Raw genomic sequence first — 25,260 nt, forward strand, 5'->3', positions numbered from 1 at the left:
GCCGACGATCAAACCCTGGCGCCATTCAGGATAGCGCTTTCAAAATACCGCCGTTCCACTGCCGTACTAGAGCGGAACAGCAGTGCAGTCCTAATCAGAGTTAATATATGCAGATATCAGCGGCACTATAGTAGCGCTAACCCCCTCTAAACAGTGTGATAAAATATGCTAAGCAGCCAGGGCGCACGTGCACTAATTTGATGTGCTAAAAGAAGCCAGGAACTGCGTGCATGTGCATAGGCGGGGCACACGCAAGCACTATCGAGAGACCTCCATCACACATGGGAGTACGCCTGGCAGAAGAAGCGGACAATAAACTGTCTTCCAGCTCATGTGGGAGGGACAGAAAGGGGTAATTTACATATATATAACTTTTAAGCTCAGGTGGGACATAACGCCAGCCATGACCTGGCGTTATTTTGCAGTGTTGTTTTCTGTCTAACGCCATTCAACACCTCTGTTCATTGTGGCACTATTTTTTGATCATCTAGGGGGAATAGGAAATGGCCTCATTTATATGAGGTTGACTACATTTACATGCTATCAGTGCAAGTGCCTGGTGCGCTCGCTGTTTATGGCGGTAACCCCGCTGATCATCCCGTGTTTATGAGTGCATCCGCTAGAACAGCGCTAATGGTCTTTAGCACTCGCGTTCACTTTTGATCATCTGCCCATGTGTAACTTGTACTATTGTGTAAGTTATGCGTATAAAGTGGAGACACGCCCTGCCCTTCCCATTCTCCACCCACTTGCATGGCTCCTTAGCAGTTATATGCTCCATTACAGAATAACATGTAGTGCATTTGTGCGCATCAGTGACAATTTTTCCTGGCACTTGCACACACAAGGCACGCATTACTGCATATACCCAGTTATAGAATTGCTCTGTGCGCTGTTTGTGATTCCCCTTTTCCTCCAGTCATCCGGTCACTTGGCCGTGCACGAGGAATCGTGACAGTAGACTCTAAAGCTGATGCCCCTTGAGGTATCCAATTATACATTTAGATCCCTGCTTGATAAAGAGCTGCCTGCCATTTGGAAATACTGCTGAACTCGTCAAGAAGGAGCCCCAGACCTGCAGGTCCTCCCCGATGATTCAGATGAAGTGATGGTGGCATCTAATGCCAACAGTAGCCCTCACCATCTCACCCTACATGCAAAGCTCAGATGTCCTATGAGGGATTGCATCACCTTTCTTGCTGTTTCCATGGCCCGCACTAAGTCCTGACCCTCTGCCAGCTTAGCAGCTGTGCTGGAGTTGAGCTCTGTGCCTAGAAATGTGATCATCCTATTCTATTTTCTGCACTTCTTCCCTAAAAATAGGTCCCAAAGTGGTTTACAGAACTAGACATTAAGATATGTCCCATAATTAAACACAGCATTATGGCTGGGCCCTTGATCTTATCCCGAGCCAGGGTAATGTCAGAATCGCCCACCACATTGTGAAACTCTCTCAGCGGGTCTGCACATGCTGCTGTTCCAGCTGGGTCTACAACAAAAAAAGTTATCCAGGTAATGTACTGTATTTCCCTTGCCTGATCTCTCAGCAGTAACCCACTGTACAAATGTGCTAAACATCTCAAAGTATGATCATGAAATTGAACAGACCATTGGCGTGCACCTGCCAATATCATATTGGCTTGGAACTTGAAACTTAGCAGTTGGTAACAGTCTGGATGCACCAGTAAGAACCAGAATGTTGACTCAGTATTGGCCTTCAGAACCGGTGCCCTGCGGTCCACACCTCCTCATGGGGTTGGTTGCTCTGTCAAAGGAAGCAGATTTGATGGAACACAATTTTGGTGGCAGGTGATAGTTTACCAACTCCCAGGGCACATTGCCTCCCCTGCTCAGCCATGTTGCAGTAGGCAGGGTGAGCGCACTAGGGGGAGAGTCATAAGGGAGCGTCTCTGGCTTGGGACGCTCCTGTTGACTCCTCATCCAGATAGGCTAGATTACAAATCAGCCTGAATTTTCCTGGTTTCTTGTCAGGAAATTTGGGTATGGATGATCTACGAATGGGCCAGCTGTCCGGCCCAGTCCCAGTTCAATCTGCAACTTGTTCCATGCCACCTCTGTGTGCTACTCCACCAAGAGGGTGTTCTATACAGAAATAGGATGGGTCAGATCCTGGTATGGGATCCTGAATCTGAAACCCTCATACAATGTCAATGCGTCCCTGTCTCTGTGACACTTTGCTAACCAAGAGCCACACAGTGAAGCTGATCCAGGTGAGGGCCGGTCCTTTCTGGGCTTTTCTACTTGGGCAGCTTGGAAGTCTTCTCCTCTGCTTTCTTGATGTACTTTGTTGCAGGGTGTCAAGTGCCGCAGAATGAGTACGGGTGCCTGGATTTACAGCTATCCTGGTAAGGGAGAACGGCATTGTTGTATCTGTAGCACACATCCCATGGGCCTGAACCTGATTATGCTTGTGCTGTTGCCCCTGCCACTGAACCAGCACTCCAATAGGACCAGCTTCTTCGACTGTCATGGCTCCTGACTTTCCTTTTCATTTCCCTCATCCACAAATCAACATTCTTTTTTTCCTCAGCTAAGGTCCTTCTCCTGCATTTGTCTACAAAACCTTTCATCATAATTTAGCCACCCATAATCTCCGTGGTTGTGGAAACCCCTAATGATCATGTCAGCATATTCGAGCAGGTCAAATATTGTCGACAGGCCCTTCAAACATGTGATATTCATTAACACCAGGAATACTAGGGTCCAATTGCTGTATTCCTAGCCAATCTACTTTGATTCACTGGTTTCTTTTTTTCTTCCATTTCTACCCTTCCGCCTCTTTTCAAACCCCTCCAGAAGCAAGAACATATCAGTGTACCTGTGCTTCCATATCTTCCTCCTCACCTCCGTCAGAACATATTGCCACAGCATGGCTCAGTTGTAAAACGGTATTGAGTTGCATTGGGAAATGACTGCTCCTTCCTCATCAGAGCTCTGAAGTCTCTTAATGAACTTGTCGAAGAATTGTCACAGATATCCAAGCTAGATGACTCCTTTCTGCTCCCTATACCTCTCAAGGCCTGTCCTGTTGAGAATGCTCCCTTCTTGACTTTTTCTCTCCCTTCCTATACTTCTTGTCTCTTTTCTCTTATTTCACCACCTCCCCAGAAGTAGGAACACACTCATCTAGACCCTGATTTACTTCGATCGAGTCATGCCACTGATCACCTCCTAGCGCTGGAGTTTCATGCTGCTCTCTTGCCTCTGGCCCTGCTGTACCTGTGAGTACCATGCACCTCCCCTACCTCCTCCAGACTCTCTCTAATTTCCCCATTTGCACCTAAAGCCCAAGTCTTGCCCCAAACCCCTTAACATAGATGACTATTTCCCACAGCTTGTCTGATGAGATTCACACAGTGGCCGGGCTACAGGTCTCTGCCCCCAGGGCATTCAGCTGTGCCACCTCCTCCCACCCTCCAGCACCAAGCCTCCTCTCCTGAACCCAGGGAACCCCTGCCGGCCTCACTGCCAGGTCAGACGAGCCTGGGGCTTCTTCTCCGTTTGCCTTGCTGGCCAGTTGTTAGAGGTGGGCAGCCACGAGGCAACCCACATTAACACCCTAGCCACCACCCCTTCTTCTAGTATCCAGTGGGTGTCTAGCCCCAGTATTGTTCAATCTCCCCATGCTATCCCTCAGCCATTGAGGAGGTGACCCTCAGCCCTGGGATGTGTTGACCCATAGTTGCTGGGCTAGGCAGCACCAGAGAAGACCACGATATTCCCCACTGCCAGCAGATGTGCCACTGAGACCCCCTCCCCCCTGTGCATGACCACTCATCTTGCCAATCCCTCTGTATGCCAGCTGGCTTGCACCTGCTAGGGGCAGATCCTAGGCGGCACTGGAAGGAGAAACACTGAAACTACCAAGAGCAGCCAGGTCAGTAGGAGTGATGCTTGAGCCAGGGTGAATTCTGCTGTAGCCACCTACATGTGGCAAGCCTGCGCCAGCTGCTGCTTGCACCTGAGGGTATCCCGATGCCAAGGTGAAACTGCAATCTCACTTGCACTCGTGCATGGGCTTTCTTTCAGCTTCTGCCACCTGGATCTCCCCCAACTGCTCTATGTGTGCTTGGGTGGCTGTGGGAAGAAGCCACTTCCTTCGTCAAAAAATTGGGAAAGGGAATGGAGATGACCCTATGGGTCCTCCACTGCCGATGCAACACTTGTGGCCTGGAATTTAGGGAGGTAGTGTAAGGGGAGAGGGGGTGAGGAACCACGGCTGGGCACTCTGGGACAAAGACTGTGATACCCTATTCAGAGGGGAACCATGTAAGGAAGACCCTGGGAGCTCAGATTATCCTTTCCTTGGTCCATGGTGCTGGGCAGGGCAGCTGGAAAGAGAAAGAGGCTGGACCTCTAGGCTCACCCCCTTTTCACCCTTACCTGTCGTTCACCCCCTGGCTGGCCTTGGACCCACCTTGAGCCTTCCCCTTGACCTCGGCTGGCTGGTGCCCAGTAGTCACTACCCCACTTCCCAAATGGGGGGGGGGGGAGCACAGGGAAGTCCACCCCGTTTCCCCTCCCCCCCAAGGAAGAGGCAATAGCACCTGGTTACCATTGCCTCCCAGGGTACTCGCCATGGAGCTCACTTTTAATGTGAAAGGGAGACAAATGGAAAGACCTTGCAGCAGGAATAACTCTGTCTGTCATAGCATCTGGCACATGTGAGTTCTGACCTTTTTTTCTCAGTCCCTCTCTGTGGTTTGTGTAGGTGGATGTTGTTTGTTTCAGTATCTCTGGATACTTTGGTTTCAGATCTTTGCTAACTAGTTTTTTTCTATTTGCAGTCTTAACTATTAGACAGACTAGGAGGTTGCCCAGGGTGGCAGCTTGTGGGGGAGGCAGCTGCAGTCCAAGGAAAACAATAGATCCCAGCAGCCAAACAACGCAAAGAACCATCAGTGCAAAGATTGGATTTCAACATCAGGAAATACCGTTTCACAGAAAGACTGATAGAGGCCTGCAGTGCCCCTGCTGGTGGGAGGTGGTAGAGACAAAACAGGGACGGAGTTTAAAAAGGCAGGGAACAGAGGATTCCTAAATAGCAAGAGGGTGGACTCAAAGCAAAGCTTAAATGACTTTCACACTTCAAAAAGGCATAGATGTAACCTACACACAGCAATTGATTCAGCCCTAAAGGCATAGAAGGGGTAGCCTGCATTTTCTGCATGGAGTGGCTGGTACAACTCTAGCTACCTTAGGTGTCCTTTTACTAAGGTGCGCTGAGAAATGGCCTGCGGTAATGTAGACGCGTGTTTTGGGCGCGCACAGAAACATTTTTCAGCGCACCTGCAAAAAATGCCTTTTAAACATTTTTGCCTAAAATGGACATGCAGCCAAATGAAAATTGCCGCGCGTCCATTTTGGGTCTGAGACCTTATCGCCAGTCATTGACCTGGCGGTAAAGTCTCAAGCAATAACCGGGGCGGTAATGACCTACGCACGTCAAAAGACACTTGTGGCATGTAGCTGACGCATGCCGGAAAATAAAAAATATTTTTCGGATACGCGTAGTGGACACACGCCAAAAATGAAATTACCGCAAGAGCCACGTGGTAGGCAGGCGGTAACTGAAAATTGATGCGCGTTGGGCACGCGTAGGCTCCTACGCGCCTTAGTAAAAAGGACCCTTAGTGGGCAGATTTGATGTACTATGCTGTTCTTTATCTACCGTCCATTACTTCTACTACTTATGATTTCTATAGCGCTACTAGACATACGCAGCGCTGTACACTTGAACATGAAGAGACAGTCCCTGCTCGACAGAGCTTACACTCTAATTAGGACAGACATACAGGACAAACAAGAGAAGGGAATATTAAAGTGAGGATGATAAAATAAGGGTTCTGAGCAAGTGAATAAGGGTTAGGAGTTAAAAGCAGCATCAAAAAGGTGGGCTTTTAGCTTAGATTTGAAGACGGCCAGAGCTGGAGCTTGACGTACCGGCTCAGGAAGTCTATTCTAGGCATATGGTGCAGCAAGATAAAAGGAACGGAGTCTGGAGTTAGTGGTGGAGGAGAAGGGTGCAGATAAGAGAGATTTACTCAGTGAGCGGAGTTCCCGGGGAGGAATGTAGGGAGAGATGAGAGTGGAGAGGTACTGAGAAGCTGCAGAGTGAATGCACTTATAAGTCAATAAGAGGAGTTTGAACTGCAAGTCTTCAATGACCTATTACTGGCTAAATCCAGAGGTCAATATTCCATCCTCATTCTTCCTGATCTTTCCGCTGCTTTTGACACTGTCGATCACAGCATACTTCTCGATACCCTGTCCTCACTTGGATTCCAGGGCTCTGTCCTTTCCTGGTTCTCTTCCTACCTCTCCCTCCGCACCTTTAGTGTTCACTCTGGTGGATCCTCTTCTACTTCTATCCCTCTGCCTGTCGGCGTACCTCAGGGTTCTGTTCTTGGTCCCCTCCTCTTTTCTATCTACACTTCTTCCCTTGGTTCATTAATCTCATCCCATGGCTTTTCCTACCATCTCTATGCTGATGACTCCCAAATCTACCTTTCTACCCCTGATATCTCACCTTGCATCCAAACCAAAGTTTCAGCGTGCTTGTCTGACATTGCTGCCTGGATGTCTCAACGCCACCTGAAATTAAATATGACCAAAACCGAGCTTCTCATTTTCCCCCCCAAACCCACCTCCCCGCTCCCCCCGTTTTCTATTTCTGTTGATGGCTCTCTCATTCTCCCTGTCTCCTCAGCTCGAAACCTTGGGGTCATCTTTGACTCTTCTCTCTCCTTCTCTGCTCATATCCAGCAGACCGCCAAGACCTGTCATTTCTTTCTTTACAACATCCGTAAAATCCGCCCCTTTCTTTCCGAGCACTCTACCAAAACCCTCATCCACACCCGTGTCACCTCTCGTTTAGACTACTGCAATCTGCTTCTTGCTGGCCTCCCACTTAGTCACCTCTCCCCTCTCCAGTCGGTTCAAAACTCTGCTGCCCGTCTCATCTTCCGCCAGGGTCGCTTTACTCATACTACCCCTCTCCTCAAGACCCTTCACTGGCTCCCTATCCGTTTTCGCATCCTGTTCAAACTTCTTCTACTAACCTATAAATGTATTCACTCTGCTGCTCCCCAGTATCTCTCCACACTCGTCCTTCCCTACACCCCTTCCCGTGCACTCCGCTCCATGGATAAATCCTTCTTATCTGTTCCCTTCTCCACTACTGCCAACTCCAGACTTCGCGCCTTCTGTCTCGCTGCACCCTACGCCTGGAATAAACTTCCTGAGCCCCTACGTCTTGCCCCATCCTTGGCCACCTTTAAATCTAGACTGAAAACCCACCTCTTTAACATTGCTTTTGACTCGTAACCACTTGTAACCACTCGCCTCCACCTACCCTCCTCTCTTCCTTCCCGTTCACATTAATTGATTTGATTTGCTTACTTTATTTATTTTTTGTCTATTAGATTGTAAGCTCTTTGAGCAGGGACTGTCTTTCTTCTATGTTTGTGCAGCGCTGCGTATGCCTTGTAGCGCTATAGAAATGCTAAATAGTAGTAGTAGTAGTAGTAGTAGAACTGTATGCGGAAACGGATAGGAAGCCAGTGAAGTGACTTGAGGAGAGGGCTAATATGAGCATAATGACACTGGCGGAATATTAGTCGTGCAGCAGAATTTTGAACAGATTGAAGAGGAGAGAGATGGCTAAGTGGGAGACCTGTGAGAAGCAAGTTGCAATAGTCTAAGCGAGAGGTGATAAGAGTGTGGATGAGGGTTCTGGTAGTGTGCTCAGAAAGGAAAGGGCGAATTTTGGTGATATTATAGAGAAAGAAACGACAGGTTTTAGCAGTCTGCTGAATATGTGCAGAGAAGGAGAGGGAGAAGTCGAAGATGACCCCAAGGTTACGAGCTGATGAGACAGGAAGGATGAGAGTGTTATCCACGGAAATAGAGAATGGGGGAAGAGGAGAGGTTGGTTTAGGGGGAAAGATAAGAAGCTCAGTCTTAGTCATGTTTAGTTTCAGATGGCTCTGAGACATCCAGGCAGCAATGTCAGACAGGCAGGCTGATACTTTGGCCTGGATTTCGGCTGAGATTTCTGGTGTGGAGAGGTAGATCTGGGAGTCATCAGCGTAAAGATGATACTGAAAACCATGGGATGAGATCAGAGTACCAAGGGAAGAAGTATAGATGGAGAAAAGAAGAGGTCCCAGGACAGATCCCTGAGGTACACCAACTGACAGTGGGATAGAAGTAGAGGACGATCCACTAGAGTATACACTAAAGGTATGCTGGGAGAGATAAGAAGAAAACCAGGAAAGAACAGAGCCCTGAAATCCAAGTGAGGACAGCGTATCAAGGAGTAGGCTGTGATCAACAGTGTCAAAAGCAGCAGATAGTTCGAGAAGGATGAGGATAGAATAGAGACCTTTGGATATGGCCAGGAACAGATTATTGGAGACTTTAGCAAGCGCTGTTTCAGTTGAATGAAGGGGGCGAAAGCCAGATTGAAGTGGATCAAGAATAGCTTGAGATGAAAGAAAGTCAAGGCAAGGCGGTGAACAGTACGTTCAAGTATCTTGGATAGGAAAGGGAGGAGGGAGATGGGGCGATAGTTGGAAGGACAGGTAGGGTCCAATGAAGGTTTTTTTAAGAAGTGGTGTGACTACAGCATGTTTGAAGGCATCAGGAACAGTCGCAGTGGAAAGTGAAAGTTTGAGGATATGACAGATAAAAGGGATGTTACCTGAAGAGAGGCTGGGCAATTTTCAAAGAGCCCATGGATTCTATAAATGTAGCTCAAATTTGAGTGACCAAAATTGAATGCAGTCCTGAGATCTGCGAGCATATAAATTAAACGGGCCATTAATAGTTGACTGAAGTTAATTGGCGCTAATTTGGTTTTGCGCATGGATCTGGCTGCATGTGATTCTAGGAAGATCCACAGTCAAATCCTCTTGTATGTAGCTCAAAAGGGAGTGTGATCATTGGAGGGGGGGGGGGGGAGGGGGATGGGCAGATCAGGAGTATTCAAAAGAATTACACGCAGTGTTACAGACTATGGGGGCTGCGCATCCAAGTTGCATGCCAGGATTTACACTGGGTTTCAGTTGGTGTAAGTCCTTGTGCACACAGTTGAGCGCTGGAATACACGCTAAGCACAATTCTATAAAGCGCGCTCAGCCTGGAACGCCGTTTATAGAATAGTGCAGAGTTGTGAATTTTTCTCAGTGTCTAACTTTTGGCACCATTTATGGAATCCAGCCTTATATTATGCAAATTTACAGAATTGTTCTGGGATAGATGGTGTTTAATTATCAAAATGTCATGGGGGGGGGGGGGGGGGGGGTAGAAGGCTGAAGGTCTCCTAAGTTATGTAACACCTTTGCACCAACTGAATTGTGTGCTGATCTGACCAAATCTTGACAGCAGGCTCCAAGAATTGCATAACAAAGTTCATTACTGAGCTGGCCTCATTTCTGGAGCTGGGTTCATCCAAACCAAACGGTTTTGAATGTACAGCCTTTCTTTGGTAAGGTAATCAGTTAGGGCGCCTGGAATTTACAATTCTAGGCTGTATTTCCTCTTCTCCTGGTGTGATTATCAGGGACTCCTCTCAGGGAGCCTGCCAGGCAGACAGGAAACTCCCTCCCAGGTTAATGGGTGGGTTGAATTGATGCAGGTGCCTGTTTCAGCTGTCTGGACTATTGCTGCCCCCTAGTGGAGCAAGGGTCAAACAACAAAAAATCTTCATCTTGAAATCTCTTACTGGTGAAAAACAATTAACAAAATCTGGTCATGGATCAGCATACAGCTTCTTCAAACTTTACAGTCTTCATGGTATTCCATCGCTGACATTCACTAAATGCATTTTGCTTTTCTGTGCCACCCCCTCCCCGCCACACACACACACACTTCTTTCAATAAGGTAGCCTTCTCTGGTGTCTGGATCGTTAACAGAGCAAAGTAAAGGATATTTATACTGTACAGGCTAATCATATACTGGAATCCTTTCTTCTATAAACATTGTGGCATGATTAACTTATAATCATACAGATCTGGAGGAAAAGCCTCCAGTGTCATGAAGTAACTCCGATCTTCACTGTTAAACTGTCATACACTTTACAGAGTACTCACTCGCATCGTCGGCATAAAAACCTCCAGTGTGTCATAATTTTTATTTTACTCTTTGCTGAATCTTAATCAATCATAATTAAAGTTATTAAACAGTTCAGTGAAATGTTCAGACTCTTAAGACTTATCTTTGCAGTAATACAGCCTGGTTGCTATCCACGGCCGACTGTGGCTAGAGTTTCGGGTCCTGCTTCAGGGTCCATGGTCACTGCAACTGTTTCTCTTCTGCAATCTCTCCTGCTTCTTTGTCAGGTTCTCCAAGAGGAGCATGACAGGACTGAGTTCATCTAGCTATTACAATAGACAGAAATTCTCATCTACCTGTTCAAACGTTACAAGAGACACATGGATGGGATGCTAACCTGTTGACAAATGCATAAACACACACTCTCTTACACATATATACCCATGTGTGGACCTACACACACATCTAAATGTGCCCCGGAACAGGAAATAACCTGTTCCGGGGCAGAGAGCAGGGAACCAGTGGAGCCAACACCCCCCCAGTGACGTGCACCCGGGGCGGACCGCCCCCCCCCCCCCCTTCCTACGCCACTGGACTGGCACAAAAACCTCTTTCAGCAAATTAAACCGTTTGGATACAGATTGAACTGTTGTGTTGCAAAAGAAATATGAAGTTTGGATATCTGCCTGTTGCAGTGTTCCAGTAAAGTTTGCATTTGTTTCATAAATCCTGGACTAGAGAGTTTCTTTGGAGTGAGAGTGAAGTTAATTTGCTCCCAGACTGTTAAAGAAAACAAGAGTAAAAGTGTAGCTTAAACCCTACGGCCTACAGGGATCAAGCCCGGCACTGGTTTGCACCCAGCTCAGTAAGAAATAAAACTTTTGTAGTGACCCGGGTTTAGATGCTGAGCCAAAGAGCTAGCTGATGCCCAGAACTTATGGTGAGACCAAGGTTACCTTTATAACGAGTTCTACAAATCCCGAGTGGGAGGAGAGATTTTCCAAGCAGTCTGTTTCCCAGTCTGTTTACAGGACCTCAATTCTGGGTGTGAGTTCAGTGCATGTGTCACTGGGGGGCACTGCAGAGTCTCATCCTTCATTCCTCTCCCTCAGGTGGTACCACGGGCACCTCTCAGGCAAAGATGCAGAGAAGCTGCTGACGGAAAAAGGAAAACCAGGGAGTTTCCTGGTGCGGGAGAGTCAAAGCAAACCTGGAGACTTTGTACTGTCTGTGCTGACCAATGAGGAGAGGATAGAGAGTGGTGATCGCAAACCCCGGGTCACTCATGTGATGATCCGCTATCAGGTACTGTGGAATTTTGCATTGTATCCAGTGCCAGCTGTAAAACACTCATGATTAGTCTTGGAGAATATGGAGCAAGTGGGAATAGATAGGAGAGCTGAGACCTAGGGGAAGAGAGGTGAGGTAATTCTATAAATTGGTGCTTATATATAGCACCACTAAGTTTATCGCATGTCACGGGTGCCAATAATTGGGAGTTATGTGCTAATATGCCCTAGGCACTACTCCATAAGGTGAGGCCTAAGTGTTTATAGCATTTAACTACAGGGTGTGTGTATATATTATATCTATGTTATTTGAATGTTCTATTATGTTGCTTATAAGGTGTTTCATTGGTATTATGCTGACATTGTATTATATCTATGTTATTTGAACGTTCTTCCATGCTGTCTATTATGATATTGATTGTACTGTACTGACATCATATTTCCAGGTTTATCTCATTTATGTTTATATTTGATCATTTTACTATTGTTACGATGTTAATAAAATTGTAAGTTTTTTATGTTAAACCGGGCCTGCTGTACACCACCTTGTGTGATTCTCTTCATAAAGGGGGTTAATAAATCTCAATAAATAAATTAATAAATCCCATTCAATAAATAAATATCCCCCCTGTTTGCAAAGCCACGCAGCAATGTCGACACAGTCCATTCCAAGAAATATCCGGATATTCAAAGTCGAAGCCCACACAGGTCCTAGCTTTGAATAAAGGGTAATCGATCTGCAGACTCTAAGATGGAAACCAAACGAAGCAGATATATATGTGGAAAACAATATTTAATGGATACAAGTCAATAAAATTAGCAAGCCCGACACAGGCCGTGTTTCGCCCCACATATATATCTGCGTCGTTTGGTTCCCATCTTTGAGTATCCAGGAATAACGCCGTCGGTATTGAGCAAAATGCTCAGCGCCCAATAGTTAAATATTGATCCCTTTATATTTTTTTGATTTCTTGCATTTTGAATAGAGGAGTGTGGTAGCCGTGTTAGTCCACTCTTAAGGTTATCAATAGAAATCAAACAAAATAAAACATGGAAAAGAAAATAAGATGATACCTTTTTTATTGGACATAACTTAATACATTTCTTGATTAGCTTTCGAAGGTTGCCCTTCTTCCTTAGATGGGAAATAAGCAAATGTGCTAGCTGACAGTGTATATAAGTGAAAACATTCAAGCATTACTATGACAGTAAAATAGATACCATTGGAGATTCTACATGGAATGTTGCTACTATTGGAGATTCTACATGGAATGTTGCTATTCCACTAGCAACATTCCATGTAGAAGGCTGCGCAGGCTTCTGTTTCTGTGAGTCTGACGTCCTGCACGTACGTGCAGGACGTCAGACTCACTGAAGCAGAAGCCTGCGCGGCCACATTGGTGATCCGCAAGGGCCGACTTCTACATGGAATGTTGCTAGTGGAATAGCAACATTCCATGTAGAATCTATAGAAATCAAACAAAATAAAACATGGAAAAGAAAATAAGATGATACCTTTTTTATTGGACATAACTTAATACATTTCTTGATTAGCTTTCGAAGGTTGCCCTTCTTCCTCAGATCGGAAATAAGCAAATGTGCTAGCTGACAGTGTAAGTGAAAACATTCAAGCATTACTATGACAGTCTGACAGGGTGGGAGGATGGGGGTGGGTAGGAAGTATGCATGGGGACATCAAAGCATATCATTGATATTCTAACAGGGTGGGTGTGGATAGGTGAGGGGAGGGTGATCAACAGAGACATACAGCTTTATGGTTTATAATATTTTAACACCCAACAGAAAGGACTTAACAAGGATCTGGGGTTCCTAGCCCATTATAAACCATAAAGCTGTATGTCTCTGTTGATCACCTCACCCCTCACCTATCCACACCCATCCTGTTAGAATATCAGTGATATGCTTTAATGTCCCCATGCATACCTCCGACCCACCCCTATCCTCCCACCCTGTCAGACTGTCATAGTAATGCTTGAATGTTTTCACTTATATACACTGTCAGCTAGCACATTTGCTTATTTCCCATCTGAGGAAGAAGGGCAACCTTCGAAAGCTAATCAAGAAATGTATTAAGTTATGTCCAATAAAAAAGGTATCATCTTATTTTCTTTTCCATGTTTTATTTTGTTTGATTTCTATTGCATTTTGAAAAATTTGTCTTGGAACAGGAAAAAAGCAATTAAGATCTAAAGTGTGGAGTAATAAGGATAGTAGGGTCCAATGGTAATGAATGTTCCCATATATTGCTTGTATGGCAGAGTTTTATTTTTTCCTTCTGATTTCCTCTTAGCTCTCTTCATAATGTGGATTTTAGGCTTCCTGTGCTTGGGTGTATTTATTCTAAAACGTGTGGGGGTTTTTTTGCTTTTATGATGATTCTTTTTCTTAATTATACATATTATACTGTATATTACAATTGTAAAAGATAAATTTAAAAATATACTATCAGTAGCTCATGTAAATGCGACACAAAAACAGATGCATTCAAGACTCGACACAGGCTGTGTTTCGGCCACTAGGCCTGCATCAGGAGTCTCGATAGAATGTATGCAAATAAAACGTGATGCACTGGAGTTCAGCTGTGTCATGAGTGCCAAGCGAGATATTATCTCAGGTGATTAGTTAACCATTTGTGTGACTGTGTACACATTGTAACAGTTGGTGGGGAGACCGGCATTTGCTGTGTTTCTCCCCATTCTCTACTGCATCACGTTTTATTTGCATGCATTCTATTGAGACTCCCGATGCAAGCCTAGTGGCTGAAACACGGCCTTTGTCGCATCTTGGATGTTAATAACTATTGGAATTTTTAGAGCATTGTCTCCTTCGCTGTTTTTGTTTCTTGGATTGCAAGGATTTGCTTTTCTGTGTTTTCATCTGCTCTTCATGTAGAAGCACCCACACTTATACTTGTCGATGACGTGGCAGATGTGGTCATGCCTAAACATAAGCCCACCTATGCCAGCTTATGCTGGTATTTTATAATGGCATGTTGGTGCATGGATGCCGTTATAGTATTAGCAGCCAGTGCTTGGCATTGGTGTGTATGACTAGAGGTGCCAGTTTATAGAATTATCTCAGTAGTGGCAAAAGGGGGAGTCTGAGTGGACACTCTGACAATGGGTAGAATGTGGTGGTGGGAACTATGGGCAGGAGATACAGCAGCCCAGTTAATTAGGCTTTTTGAAATCCCAGCTTCTAATAATCGCCCTAGTTTTGCCCTTGATGTGTTTAGTGAAGGCTGTACATGCATCATGGGACATATGTTCAATGTTTATCAAGAGGAAAATAACTGGTGAGGCAGTGCCCATCCAGCGAGATGGCCATATTCTGTTGTGTGCTTCTTGGATGGATCTGCTGGTTGGGTCCTATGCTTGTGTTTCACTGTGCAGCCCCTGATTGACATCGCCATGTGCTTCTCAGGTGATATGGCTGTGACCTTGGTGGCCCTGGTATGTACGTGCTTCAGATATAAAAGACCCTGAAAGTACCAGTTCTCCACATGCCCAGTTCTAACAGTGCACAGGTTATATTGGCAGCTTGGGCACCAGAAAGCTTGGTCAAAGCTGCTCATATCTTCTGTCTCTTGAAAAAATAAATTCTTTCTATATTTACATTGTTTCCCATTGTCTTGCATGTTTGCTCCTTTCTCTTCTTACCTTTCTTCCATCTACTCTGAACTGGCTGCAGCTGGATGGGAAGTATGACGTTGGTGTTGGGGAACGCTTTGATACCCTTGCAGAACTAGTGGGACACTATAAGAAGAGCCCTATGGTGGAGAAATCTGGAGCAGTGGTTTATCTTAAACAGGTAAATGTAGCAGCTCCCCACCCCCAACAGTGTCCAGCAGTTCAACACTAGCAGGACAGCACCCCCCCCCAAACTTATTTCAGAACTGGAAGAATACTACCCCTCCCCCTTCCCACAAGACACCGCCCTGGAAGGAGAGCACCCCCTATAGTGCAGCACTTAAAGCATAGCAGGCCCCTCCCTCAACACATACAAACACATGTGCGCATACACACACATACACACATGCAGCACCAGTACTGGCAGGACAACACTGCTCGCTGCCTCCGCAGTGTCAGCACTGGAAGGAGACCCCCCCCCCCCCCCCCCCCCGTAGTGTGGTACAGGAAAGATGGTACCCTAGACGTTGATCTTGGACCTGCTGTTCCAGCTCTTCCACCAGTGCCAGTCTCTTAAATCTTCATATTTTGTTATTCTCCTCAGTTCTAATGTGATCCTTCTTGTGATATTTCCAGCCCTTCAATGCTACAAGGATCAATGCAGCCAGCATTGACACCCGGGTAAAGGAACTGAACAAGACAGCAGATAACAGTGAAAAAGCCAAGCAAGGGTTCTGGGAAGAGTTTGAGGTGAGCTGCAGGACTAGCTTGGCTCACAAACTTTGTTTATTTTCCTTTCAGCATTTTGGATTTAGCTCACACTCTCTTTATCAGTTTTATCTCAAGGTGAGTCACATTCAGATACACTAGGCATTTCCTTGTCCTCAGCAGGGCTTACAATCTAAGGGGCCGATACAGAAAGCTGTGCAGTAAGCCGCATGCTGATACCTGAGCGCATGGCTTCTAATCTAAATGTAACATCAAACTTTCAGTCACCAATGCAGTAAGCTAATTATATTCAAATCTGAAGCGTGCAGACCTTTTGCACTAATCAGGGTGAGCACACCAGATGCATGCGAACAAGGTTCTGCACTGAGGGCAGCTAGTACTGTGAGCTTGTCCAAGAAAACAAAAAGTGTCAACACCCATCTGCCCATATGCTGGAATGTTATTCTGAGGGGAAACAGTGGCATTACAAAAACTTCATGGGGGTCAATATTCAAAGCGATCTAGCCAGCCATTGACTAGTTAAATCACTTGGTCGGGGTAGCCAGTAATTTTCAGCTGCGGTTGGTGTCTAACTCAAAGCTGGCTATGTTGGGGGCGTTCCGGGACTGAGTCAGCACTTGGCTGCTTAAGTGCAGATATTCCATTCTGATGTTTCTCACTCAACCTGCCCATGACTGCGGCAGCTTACGTACTGGAGATTTTCCGATGTGCTGGCTGTGAAGACAGAAGTTTGGGAGTCTAACTTCAGCCGAACAAACCAATCTCCAACCCCACACCAAGCTGTCTAGTTGCAGATCTGTGTTAGCTAATATATTGGTGGATCACCTCAGTCTGCTGACCGTGTTTCTGCCTCCCTATTCCACACTCGTAGATCATCGTGGAGTAGAGAAGTAGCCTAATGGTTAATGCAGTGGACTGAGAACCAGGGGAACTTGGTTTGATTCCCACTGTGGTTCCTTGTGACCCTGGGCAAGTCACTTAACCCTCCATTGCCCCAGGTAGAAAAAAAAGCTTAGACTGTGAGCATAGTAGGGACAGAGAGAGTACTTGTATATAATGAGGGGCATAATCAAAAGGGGCGCCCAAGTTTTTCTGAGGACATCCTCGCAGGATGTCCCGGCGAAGGGGCGGGGAAACCCGTATTATCGAAACAAGATGGGTGTCCACCTTTCGTTTCGATAATACGGTCGGGGACGCCCAAATCGCGAAATTTAGGTCGACCTTAGAGATGGTCGTCCATGACTTTCGTCGATAATGGAAACCGAGGACGCCCATCTCAGAAACGATGAAATCCAAGCCATTTGGTCGTGGGAGGAGCCAGCATTCGTAGTGCACTGGTCTCCCTGACATGCCAGGACACCAACCGGGCACCCTAGGGGACACTGCAGTGGACTTCAGAAATTGCTCCCAGGTGCATAGCTCTCTTACCTTGGGTGCTGAGCCCCCCAGCCTCCCCCCAAACCCACTACCCACAACTGTACAACACTATCATAGCCCTAAGGGGTGAAGGGGGCACCTAGATGTGGGTACAGTGGGTTTCTGGTGGGTTTTGAAGGGCTCACATTTAGCACCACAAGTGTAACAGGTAGGGGGAGGATGGGCCTGGGTCCGCCTGCCAGAAGTGCACTGCACTCACTAAAACTGCTCCAGGGACCTGCATACTGCTGTCATGGAGCTGGGTATGATATTTGAGGCTGGGAGGGGGTTAGTGACCACTGGGGGATTAAGGGGAGGTCATCCCCAATTCCCTCCAGTGGTCATCTGGTCAGTTCGGGCAACTTTTTGAGGCTTGGTTGTAAGAAAAAATGGACCAAGTAAAGTCACCCAATTGCTTGTCAGGGACGCCCTTCTTTTTTCCATTATCGGTCAAGGAGGCCCATGTGTTAGGCAGGCCCCAGTCCCACCTTCGCTGTGGTTCTGACACGCACCCGTAAACTTTGGTCATCCCTGTGACGGAAAGCAGTTGAGGACGCCCAAAATCGGTTTTCGATTATGCCAATTTGGGCGACCCTGGGAGAAGGACGCCCATCTTCCGATTTGTGTCGAAAGATGGGCGCCCTTCTCTTTCGAAAATAAGCCTGAATGTGTACCACCACTTTGGTGGTACCACAGAAAGGCAGTATATGAATGCATGACTGATCATGCACTTTCACTCTCTTGTGCACAGATGTTGCAGCAGCAGGAATGTAAACTGCTCTATCCCCGAAGAGAAGGCCAGAGGTTGGAGAATAAGACCAAGAACCGCTACAAGAACATCCTCCCCTGTAAGTCAGGTGTCAAACCCAGATCCTCCTGTCTATGTCTTCTGGTTGTTTTGTTCAGGCTCTTTCAGACCTCCCTCCAGAATGGAAAAGGGGAGATGCTGGGGGGGGTCCCTGAATATAGTATATACTCGTATACAAGTTAAGAAATTTTGACTTGAAAGTGCCTTCAAAAAAACAGGGTTGTCTTATCTGTGGGTCATTCTCCACAGCGGCTCAAAATTAATCCCCCCCACCATGTTCTCTCTAATTTTTTGCTAGCCTTTGTGGTATGAAAAACATTTTATATGCATGTTTTTATCCTCGACTTGATGTGTGTGGCATAGCCTGTGTTCTTAATAATGAAAAACGAGGAGACAGGTTTCCTATGAAAGTGGTGTGATAAAAGGGGGGGGGGGAGGAGTAGGGAAAAGACCAATAGCGAACCAATCCACCAAAAGAAGCCCAGAGTTAACATTTCCAAGTTTATTGATGTTTGCAAAGAGGAAATTGAGGTTAGACTTGACACGGAACCGTGTTTCGGCAAGATAATGTCTGATAATCATTTTCATGAAACCTATACAGTCTCTGTGGTTCTAAAACGTCACATATAAAGCTTAAATAGAAGCAGCTGTAGTATTGCTCTAAAACTGAAGGAGTTGTGTGGGAAAGAAAAGATTTATATGGTAGATGCTACCAGTGAAGCTTTATTCTGGGTAGGGGTAAGGGAGGGATAGGTATGTTAGATAATAAAGATTTTACTCTCTTCAGCACGCAATCTCGGAGTCATTTTCAAATCCTCCCGCTCCTTCTCTGCCCATATCCAGCAGACAGCTAAGACCTGTCGCTTCTTCCTCTATAATATTAGCAAAATTCGCCCATTCCTCTCTGAACAGACCACCCGAACCCTCGTCCACTCGCTCGTTACCTCTCGTCTTGACTATTGCAACCTTCTCCTCGCTGGCCTCCTGCTTAGCCACCTATCCCCCCTTCAATGTGTCCAAAATTCCGCCACACGTCTTATCTACCGCGTGAACCGATACTCTCATATCACCCCTCTCCTCAAGTTGCTTCACTGGCTCCCAATCCGCTACCGTATACAGTTCAAGCTTCTCCTATTGACCTTCAAGTGCACTCAATCTGCTGCCCCCCCATTACCTGTCTACCCTCCTCTCCCCGTATGTTCCCACCCGTAACCTCTGATCTCAGGACAAATCATTCCTATCTGTACCCTTCTCCACCACCGCTAACTCCAGACTCCGCCCCTTCTGCCTCGCAGCACCTTATGCCTGGAACAGACTTCCTGAGCCCATATGCCATGCGCCCTCCCTGCCCATTTTCAAGTCCTTACTCAAGGCCCATCTCTTCTCCCTTGCTTTTGGCACCTAACCACCTTCCCCATTCCTGTTACCTACACTGACTACGTAGTCTGTTACCTTTAGATTGTAAGCTCTCTTGAGCAGGGACTGTCCCTCCCCGTGTTTAAACTTGTACAGCGCTGCGTAACCCTGGCAGCGCTATAGAAATGCTTAGTAGTAGTAGTAGTAGCAAGCTCATCCGACAGCTTTATGCTGAATTTGACACCGGCACTCAGGGATGGAAGGTGGCAGCTTCTTTCAGGGAGCCAATTTCAGCTTCATATCCATTATAGTTGAATTTAGGCATGCCAACTGTGATATGGAGCATCACTGGTCTGGCCCCAGAGGTGCTGAGAGACTCCTCCCTGACTCAGCTTGGTTCCCTGAGAAAAAGGAACCGTAGTTAGAGCTTCTTATTCACAGGAGAAAAACCGGAGTCCAAAATCTACACAACGTAGTCCTCAGAGAGGTGGTATAGGGTTATGAGTTCATAAAATAAGGCATACCACATAGACCAACAACTGTGAATCCTCTATATAGATCCAGAATTGTCTTATATTATCTGCTTGTTATTCTAATTCCATGCTTTTTCATTACCATGTTATCAAGATCCTTCTGTAACTACTAAAAGCTATTTCTTATATACGTCCATTATTCATGATAATTGTAAGCCACATTGAGCCTGCAAAGAGGTGGGAAAATGTGGGATACAAATGCAAAAAATAAAATAAAATAAAAGATCTGTTGAGGCTCAAGTAACACATAACCGTGAGAGAGAAACCTGGTGTTTGAATCAGGTTATTGGCGCAGCGAACAGGGTTCTAGATCAGTACAAGGGGGGCATTTCTCTGGGAACTGGAAGGGACAGACTCACTGGTGGAATTTCTATCTCTGTAGTTGATACCACTCGGGTTGTGTTGCACAATGGGGATAAGGACGTGCCAGGATCAGACTACATCAATGCGAATTATATCAAGGTAAGGACAGAAGGTTTCTGTTTGCTTATGGAATTCTTGGTTCTGGGGTTTCCATGGGGGTATCCTAGAATGGGTCCCAGTCTGGAGTCTGATTGTGGTGATGGGGAAATTATAGGCATATTTAGAAAGATGTTGAAAACCTTGCTGTTTAGGAAACATTACCATCTGAATTGATTATTGTTGCTGTAGTCTGTTTGAATTCTGAAATGCTCTGTCGGGTATTGTATGTATATGTATTCTCTTGAAGAATGCTTCAATATCTTGATTGTAACCCGCACTGAACTGGTCGGTAGTTTTGGGATATAAGACTGTAGTAATAATAATACTTCTCTCTCGTTGGTTAACATCATTTCCCAGCTGTGCTTTTCCACCTTGCAGAGCTGCCTGGAAGATGGGAATAGCTCAGAGCCAGTGAAGGTGTACATAGCCACCCAGGGCTGCCTGCCAAACACGGTCAAGGACTTCTGGGCCATGATCTACCAGGAGAACACACGTGTTATCGTTATGACAACCAAAGAAGTGGAGCGAGGGAGGGTAAGTGCTTCACTTCTAGGCCAGGGCTGTTCTGATCAGTCTGTGCGGTATAGGTGAGGGGATCCAGAGACCAACTTACCTGGAAATGTACACAAATTCCAAGTGGTGTACCCAGAGGCAGCTTTGTATAGATTAGGGGTTCTTAACTTTTTTTTTCATTCCCGCACCCCCTATAACTGATCAATGAAACCCCCTTCCTAAACCACATGTCCACTAGTGATTACTGACAACTACATATGTTGCTGTTATCCATGAATAGTGCTAACTACTATTATGTCACTAAAATTATAGTAGTACCCAGTTATATTACCAATAACTGTTCTAATAGCTACCTTTACTCTGTCTAGAAAGTTTCAAGAAATTGCATCTGATTTCAAGACCCTTCTTTGCACCCTGTTTGATGGGTGTGGACACCACTAGTTAAGAACCCCTGGTATAGGTCTATGATTAAGAGCCTCTGGCACCCCTCCGAGGGACACCATCTTGCAGTGGTGGAGGGGCTTCTGTGTTTCAGTGACTCAGAGGGCTATGCTGAAGGGTTACCCATATCAGACAGGCCTCTGAGGAGAAACCAGGCAAAGAGTGTCCCAAACTAGGGAGAGTGGAAAGATGGCGACCTGAAGCTCGTACGCTCAACAGCCCAGCTGTCCTCTGAAGTTTTGTCTTTGTTTACTTGAAATTTCCTCTCTGCAACTGCAGTTACCTTAACTGAGAGGAAGGGGACAACCGGGGGTCAGAGTTTTGTCCCCTGTGCAGCAAGTGTGGGACCGCTGCGTGATGAGCTGCCCACAGATGACTGGGTTGGTGAGTCCTTTGATTAGCGCCGGTGAAGGAGCGTCGACGCTGTTGGACCTGGAAACAACTTTATCGCTCTCGAATCATTTAACCACCATGTCCAAAGGAGTGGAGGAGTGAGTTAGGAGTCCATGCTGAAACGGAAGTCGTTTAAAGCTGAACCCAAGTCGGCGGTGCCACTCCTAAACCTGTAAGAGCTATCAGCTTGGAGTTTTTGGCTCCCGTGGAGGTTACATTGAATATCATCTGGAAGGTAGTAGAAAATAACTTTGCTTCAGATATAATCTTATTAGTGAGCTACTTGAATAACCTAATCGAACCCTTTGAGAAAGAAAAATTGATACAGCAAATGAAGTTCTACAGGAGTAGGAAATGGTTAAGATTTTGAAAATGATAGTAGACCAGAAATTTGAACAAAATGAATATTATTAGAGATGATTAATATTGAGATTGAGAAATATTTCCTGAAAAATTTGTTATTTTCCTTTGTAATGATTCCTCTTAGTAATATAAATTATTACTTAGTATTATTAATTTGAAAGGAGTGAAACTGGGATTACCGTAATCAGTGGGAACTGGATTAGAGACTCAAGTGTTTGCATTGTTAAATAATTTCTGGTTTTAAAAGAGAAAAAATGAAATTAGGTGTATTATTTCTACTAATATTGGACATTAAGTATGTTTCCAACGAAATAAATTGAATATACAGCATTTTGGGCTTGAAGAAGCCAACCAGACGATCAATGTGGAATAATTTATTTATTTGTAACATTTGTATCCCACATTTTCCCACCCATTAGCAGGCTGAATGTGGCTTACATAATACTGTAAAGGCGATCGCCAGGTCCGGTAGATGTTAAATACAGTATAAAATAAGGGTAAGGTAAGGGTATACAATAAGGGTCACGGAAATAAGGAATATATAATGTCCAATACGATGTAAGGTTTTGATGCATTGCAGAATTGAGGCATTTAAGTTGGGTCAGTAGGGTAGACCTTGCAAAACAGATAGGTCTTTAATGATCGCCTGAAGTTTAGATGGTCATGGATCGTTTTCACACTCTTTGTTAGTGCATTCCACATTTGTGTACCTAAGTAGGAGAAATTGGATGCATAGGTTGATTTGTATCTGAGTCCAATGCAGCTTGGATAGTGGAGGTTGAAATAGGTACGTGACGCTCTGGTTCTGTTTCTGGTCGGAAGATCTATCAAGTCAACCATGTATCCTGGGTTTCACCGTAGATAATCTTGTGGACTAAAAAGCAAATTTTAAAGGTAATGCGTTCCTTGATTGGGAGCCAGTGCAGTTTTAATCGGAGAGGTTTAGCGCTATCGAATCGTGTTTTGCCGAATATCAGCCTGGCAACTGTGTTTTGGGCTGTCTGGAGTTTCTTATACTTTACATCCCGCATATATTCCATTGCAGTAATCTGCGTGGCTCAGAACCATTGATTGTATCAAGTTACGGAATATTTCACTCGGGAAATAAGGTCTAAGACGTTTAAGTTTCCACATAGAATGAAACATCTTCTTTATAATGGAGTTAACTTGGCTCTCAAGTGTAAGATGGCTATCAATAGTAACACCTAAGATTTTGAGGCTACAATGATTCAGATAAATAATCTGGGGATAATCAGGTTAATACCACGTTTTTTCTGTTTACTTTTGTTTAATTGATCTCCTTGTCTTGCTTCACTCTCCCTATTTTGTGGTCTAAGGAAGAGTATAGAATTACCTGATTGAAATAATTCTTGTGTATTACTTTCTCTGTATTTCTGGCAAGTTATTTTATTGCTTGTAAATTTAAATTCTTATAAATAAAATTAAAAAAAGAGCCTCTGGCAAATTACAGAGGATGATATCAATGCTCACAGTCTATGGCAGAAGTGCTCAATATTGATCCTTGAGATCCAATCCAGTCGGATTTTCAGGACTTCCCAATGAATATGCATGAGATCTATCTGCATGCAAGGCCTCCACTGTATGCAAAGAGATCTCATGCATATTCATTGTGGAAATCCTGAAAACCTGACTGGGTTGTGGACCTCGAGTACCAACATTGAGGACCCCTGGTCTGAGGGGTGCAGGGGCGTAGCTAAGTGGGGCCACGGGGGCCTGGGCCCCTGTAGATTTGGCCCTGGACCTGCCTGCCGATGACCCTCTCGACCCCCCCCCCCCCCCATCCCGCTGCAACCTGCCGTCAAGTCGCCGTTGCCTACCTTTGCTGGTGGGGGACCCCAACCCCTGCCAGCCGAGGTCCTCTTCTTCCTTCGTTCTGTTTCTGAGTCTGACATCCTGCACGTCAGACTCGAAACAGAATGAAGGAAGAAGAGGACATTGGCTGGCGGGGGGTTGGGGTCCCCCGCCAGCAAAGGTAGGCGACGGCGGGGGAGGGTTGGCGGCGGGAGTGGGGGTCGAGAGGGTCGTCGGCAGGGGTGGTGGTTAAAGTTGGTGGTGACGGGGGGGGGGGGGGGGGGTCGGCGGCGCTGGGGGGGGGGGCTAAATGTGCCCCCTCACCTCGGGCTCTGGACCCCCCTCCCGCCGAAGTCTGGCTACGCCCCTGGTGGGGTGTACCCTGGTCCAGCTTTGTCTGTAAGTTTAACAAGATAGATGTCAGGAGCTTGTGCTTGTGCCAGGAGGTAAGAAGCCTAGATACAGACACCTGCTCCCGATCTGGCTGGATCCCTTCATTAACACTATGGATACTGTATGTCCCATCATCCCTTTAGCTCAGTGAGCACTCACAGACCTTTCCTCTCTCTCCAGAACAAGTGCATCCGATACTGGCCGGATGAAAACTCCAGCAAGGAATATGGCAGTATTGCCATACGGAGTATGACTGAGCATCAGGCCCAGGACTACATCCTGCGGGAGCTGGAAATCTCCCGGCTAGACAAGGTGACTGACATCTTCCCTGTTTTTTTTCTCTACCTTCTCTCCTCTCCCTCATGTGCACCATCTCACCAAAAGACTCCCCATTCCTTACTGTCCAGCGTGTCTGCTGCCTGAACTTCTGGCTGGTGTTCCAGGGTCTCCCTTTATTAAGAAATGCATATTTTACCCAAGCGGTGGTTTCCAAACTGTCTCTTCAAGCCCGCCCTCCGCCTAACCTGGCCTGCTTTTCAGGCCCTCAAACTGAACAGTCATCAGATATGTTTGTTCACATCTGCCCCATTGAGTCTTTAGACTAGGTTACTTTTGTAATTGCTACACTTTGCAAAATTTCCTTAGCCTATAATCCTGATCTGGTTGAGTGTCCAGGGGGCTGAGTTTGACAACTTCTGTCCTAAGCCATGAACAAAAAATCGGAAAGAAAAATACTGAGGCTTTTTGACTGAAGTGCAGTAAAGTTTTGCGCTTACAATATGTTGGATACAAAAATGAATGCACAGCGGACCTAATTCCACATATGTCGCCGAAGGAAAACACACTAACGCGCCTTAGCAAACATATCCCTAAGTTACACGCGCAAATCAGAATATACCCAAATGTGCGTGCGTAACTCAAGGCAAGCACAGTTCCAGTTAGCACAGATGGCATGGAGGAGTGGCTTAGTGGTTAGAGCCCACCCTTGGCTCTGTCGACAGCCCCTCTCTGTCCGCCACCGGGC

At 45.9% G+C, this 25,260-nt stretch overlaps 1 protein-coding gene across 3 annotated transcripts in view; it reads left to right on the forward strand.

The window, feature by feature from the left end:
- The window catches only part of LOC115456687 (tyrosine-protein phosphatase non-receptor type 11-like), a 131,725-nt gene that overhangs the window by 94,028 nt on the left and 12,437 nt on the right, over window positions 1-25,260 (forward strand). For all 3 annotated transcript variants that reach the window (XM_030185924.1, XM_030185926.1, XM_030185925.1), the window contains exons 4-10: window positions 11,191-11,383; window positions 15,079-15,198; window positions 15,654-15,767; window positions 17,914-18,010; window positions 20,242-20,321; window positions 20,700-20,855; window positions 24,417-24,548. In XM_030185924.1, coding sequence (XP_030041784.1) covers window positions 11,191-11,383; window positions 15,079-15,198; window positions 15,654-15,767; window positions 17,914-18,010; window positions 20,242-20,321; window positions 20,700-20,855; window positions 24,417-24,548 — 892 coding nt within the window. The remainder of the gene's footprint in view (window positions 1-11,190; window positions 11,384-15,078; window positions 15,199-15,653; window positions 15,768-17,913; window positions 18,011-20,241; window positions 20,322-20,699; window positions 20,856-24,416; window positions 24,549-25,260) is intronic.

The sequence above is a fragment of the Microcaecilia unicolor genome, chromosome 13, assembly GCF_901765095.1.
Source record: "Microcaecilia unicolor chromosome 13, aMicUni1.1, whole genome shotgun sequence".
NCBI lineage: Eukaryota > Metazoa > Chordata > Amphibia > Gymnophiona > Siphonopidae > Microcaecilia > Microcaecilia unicolor.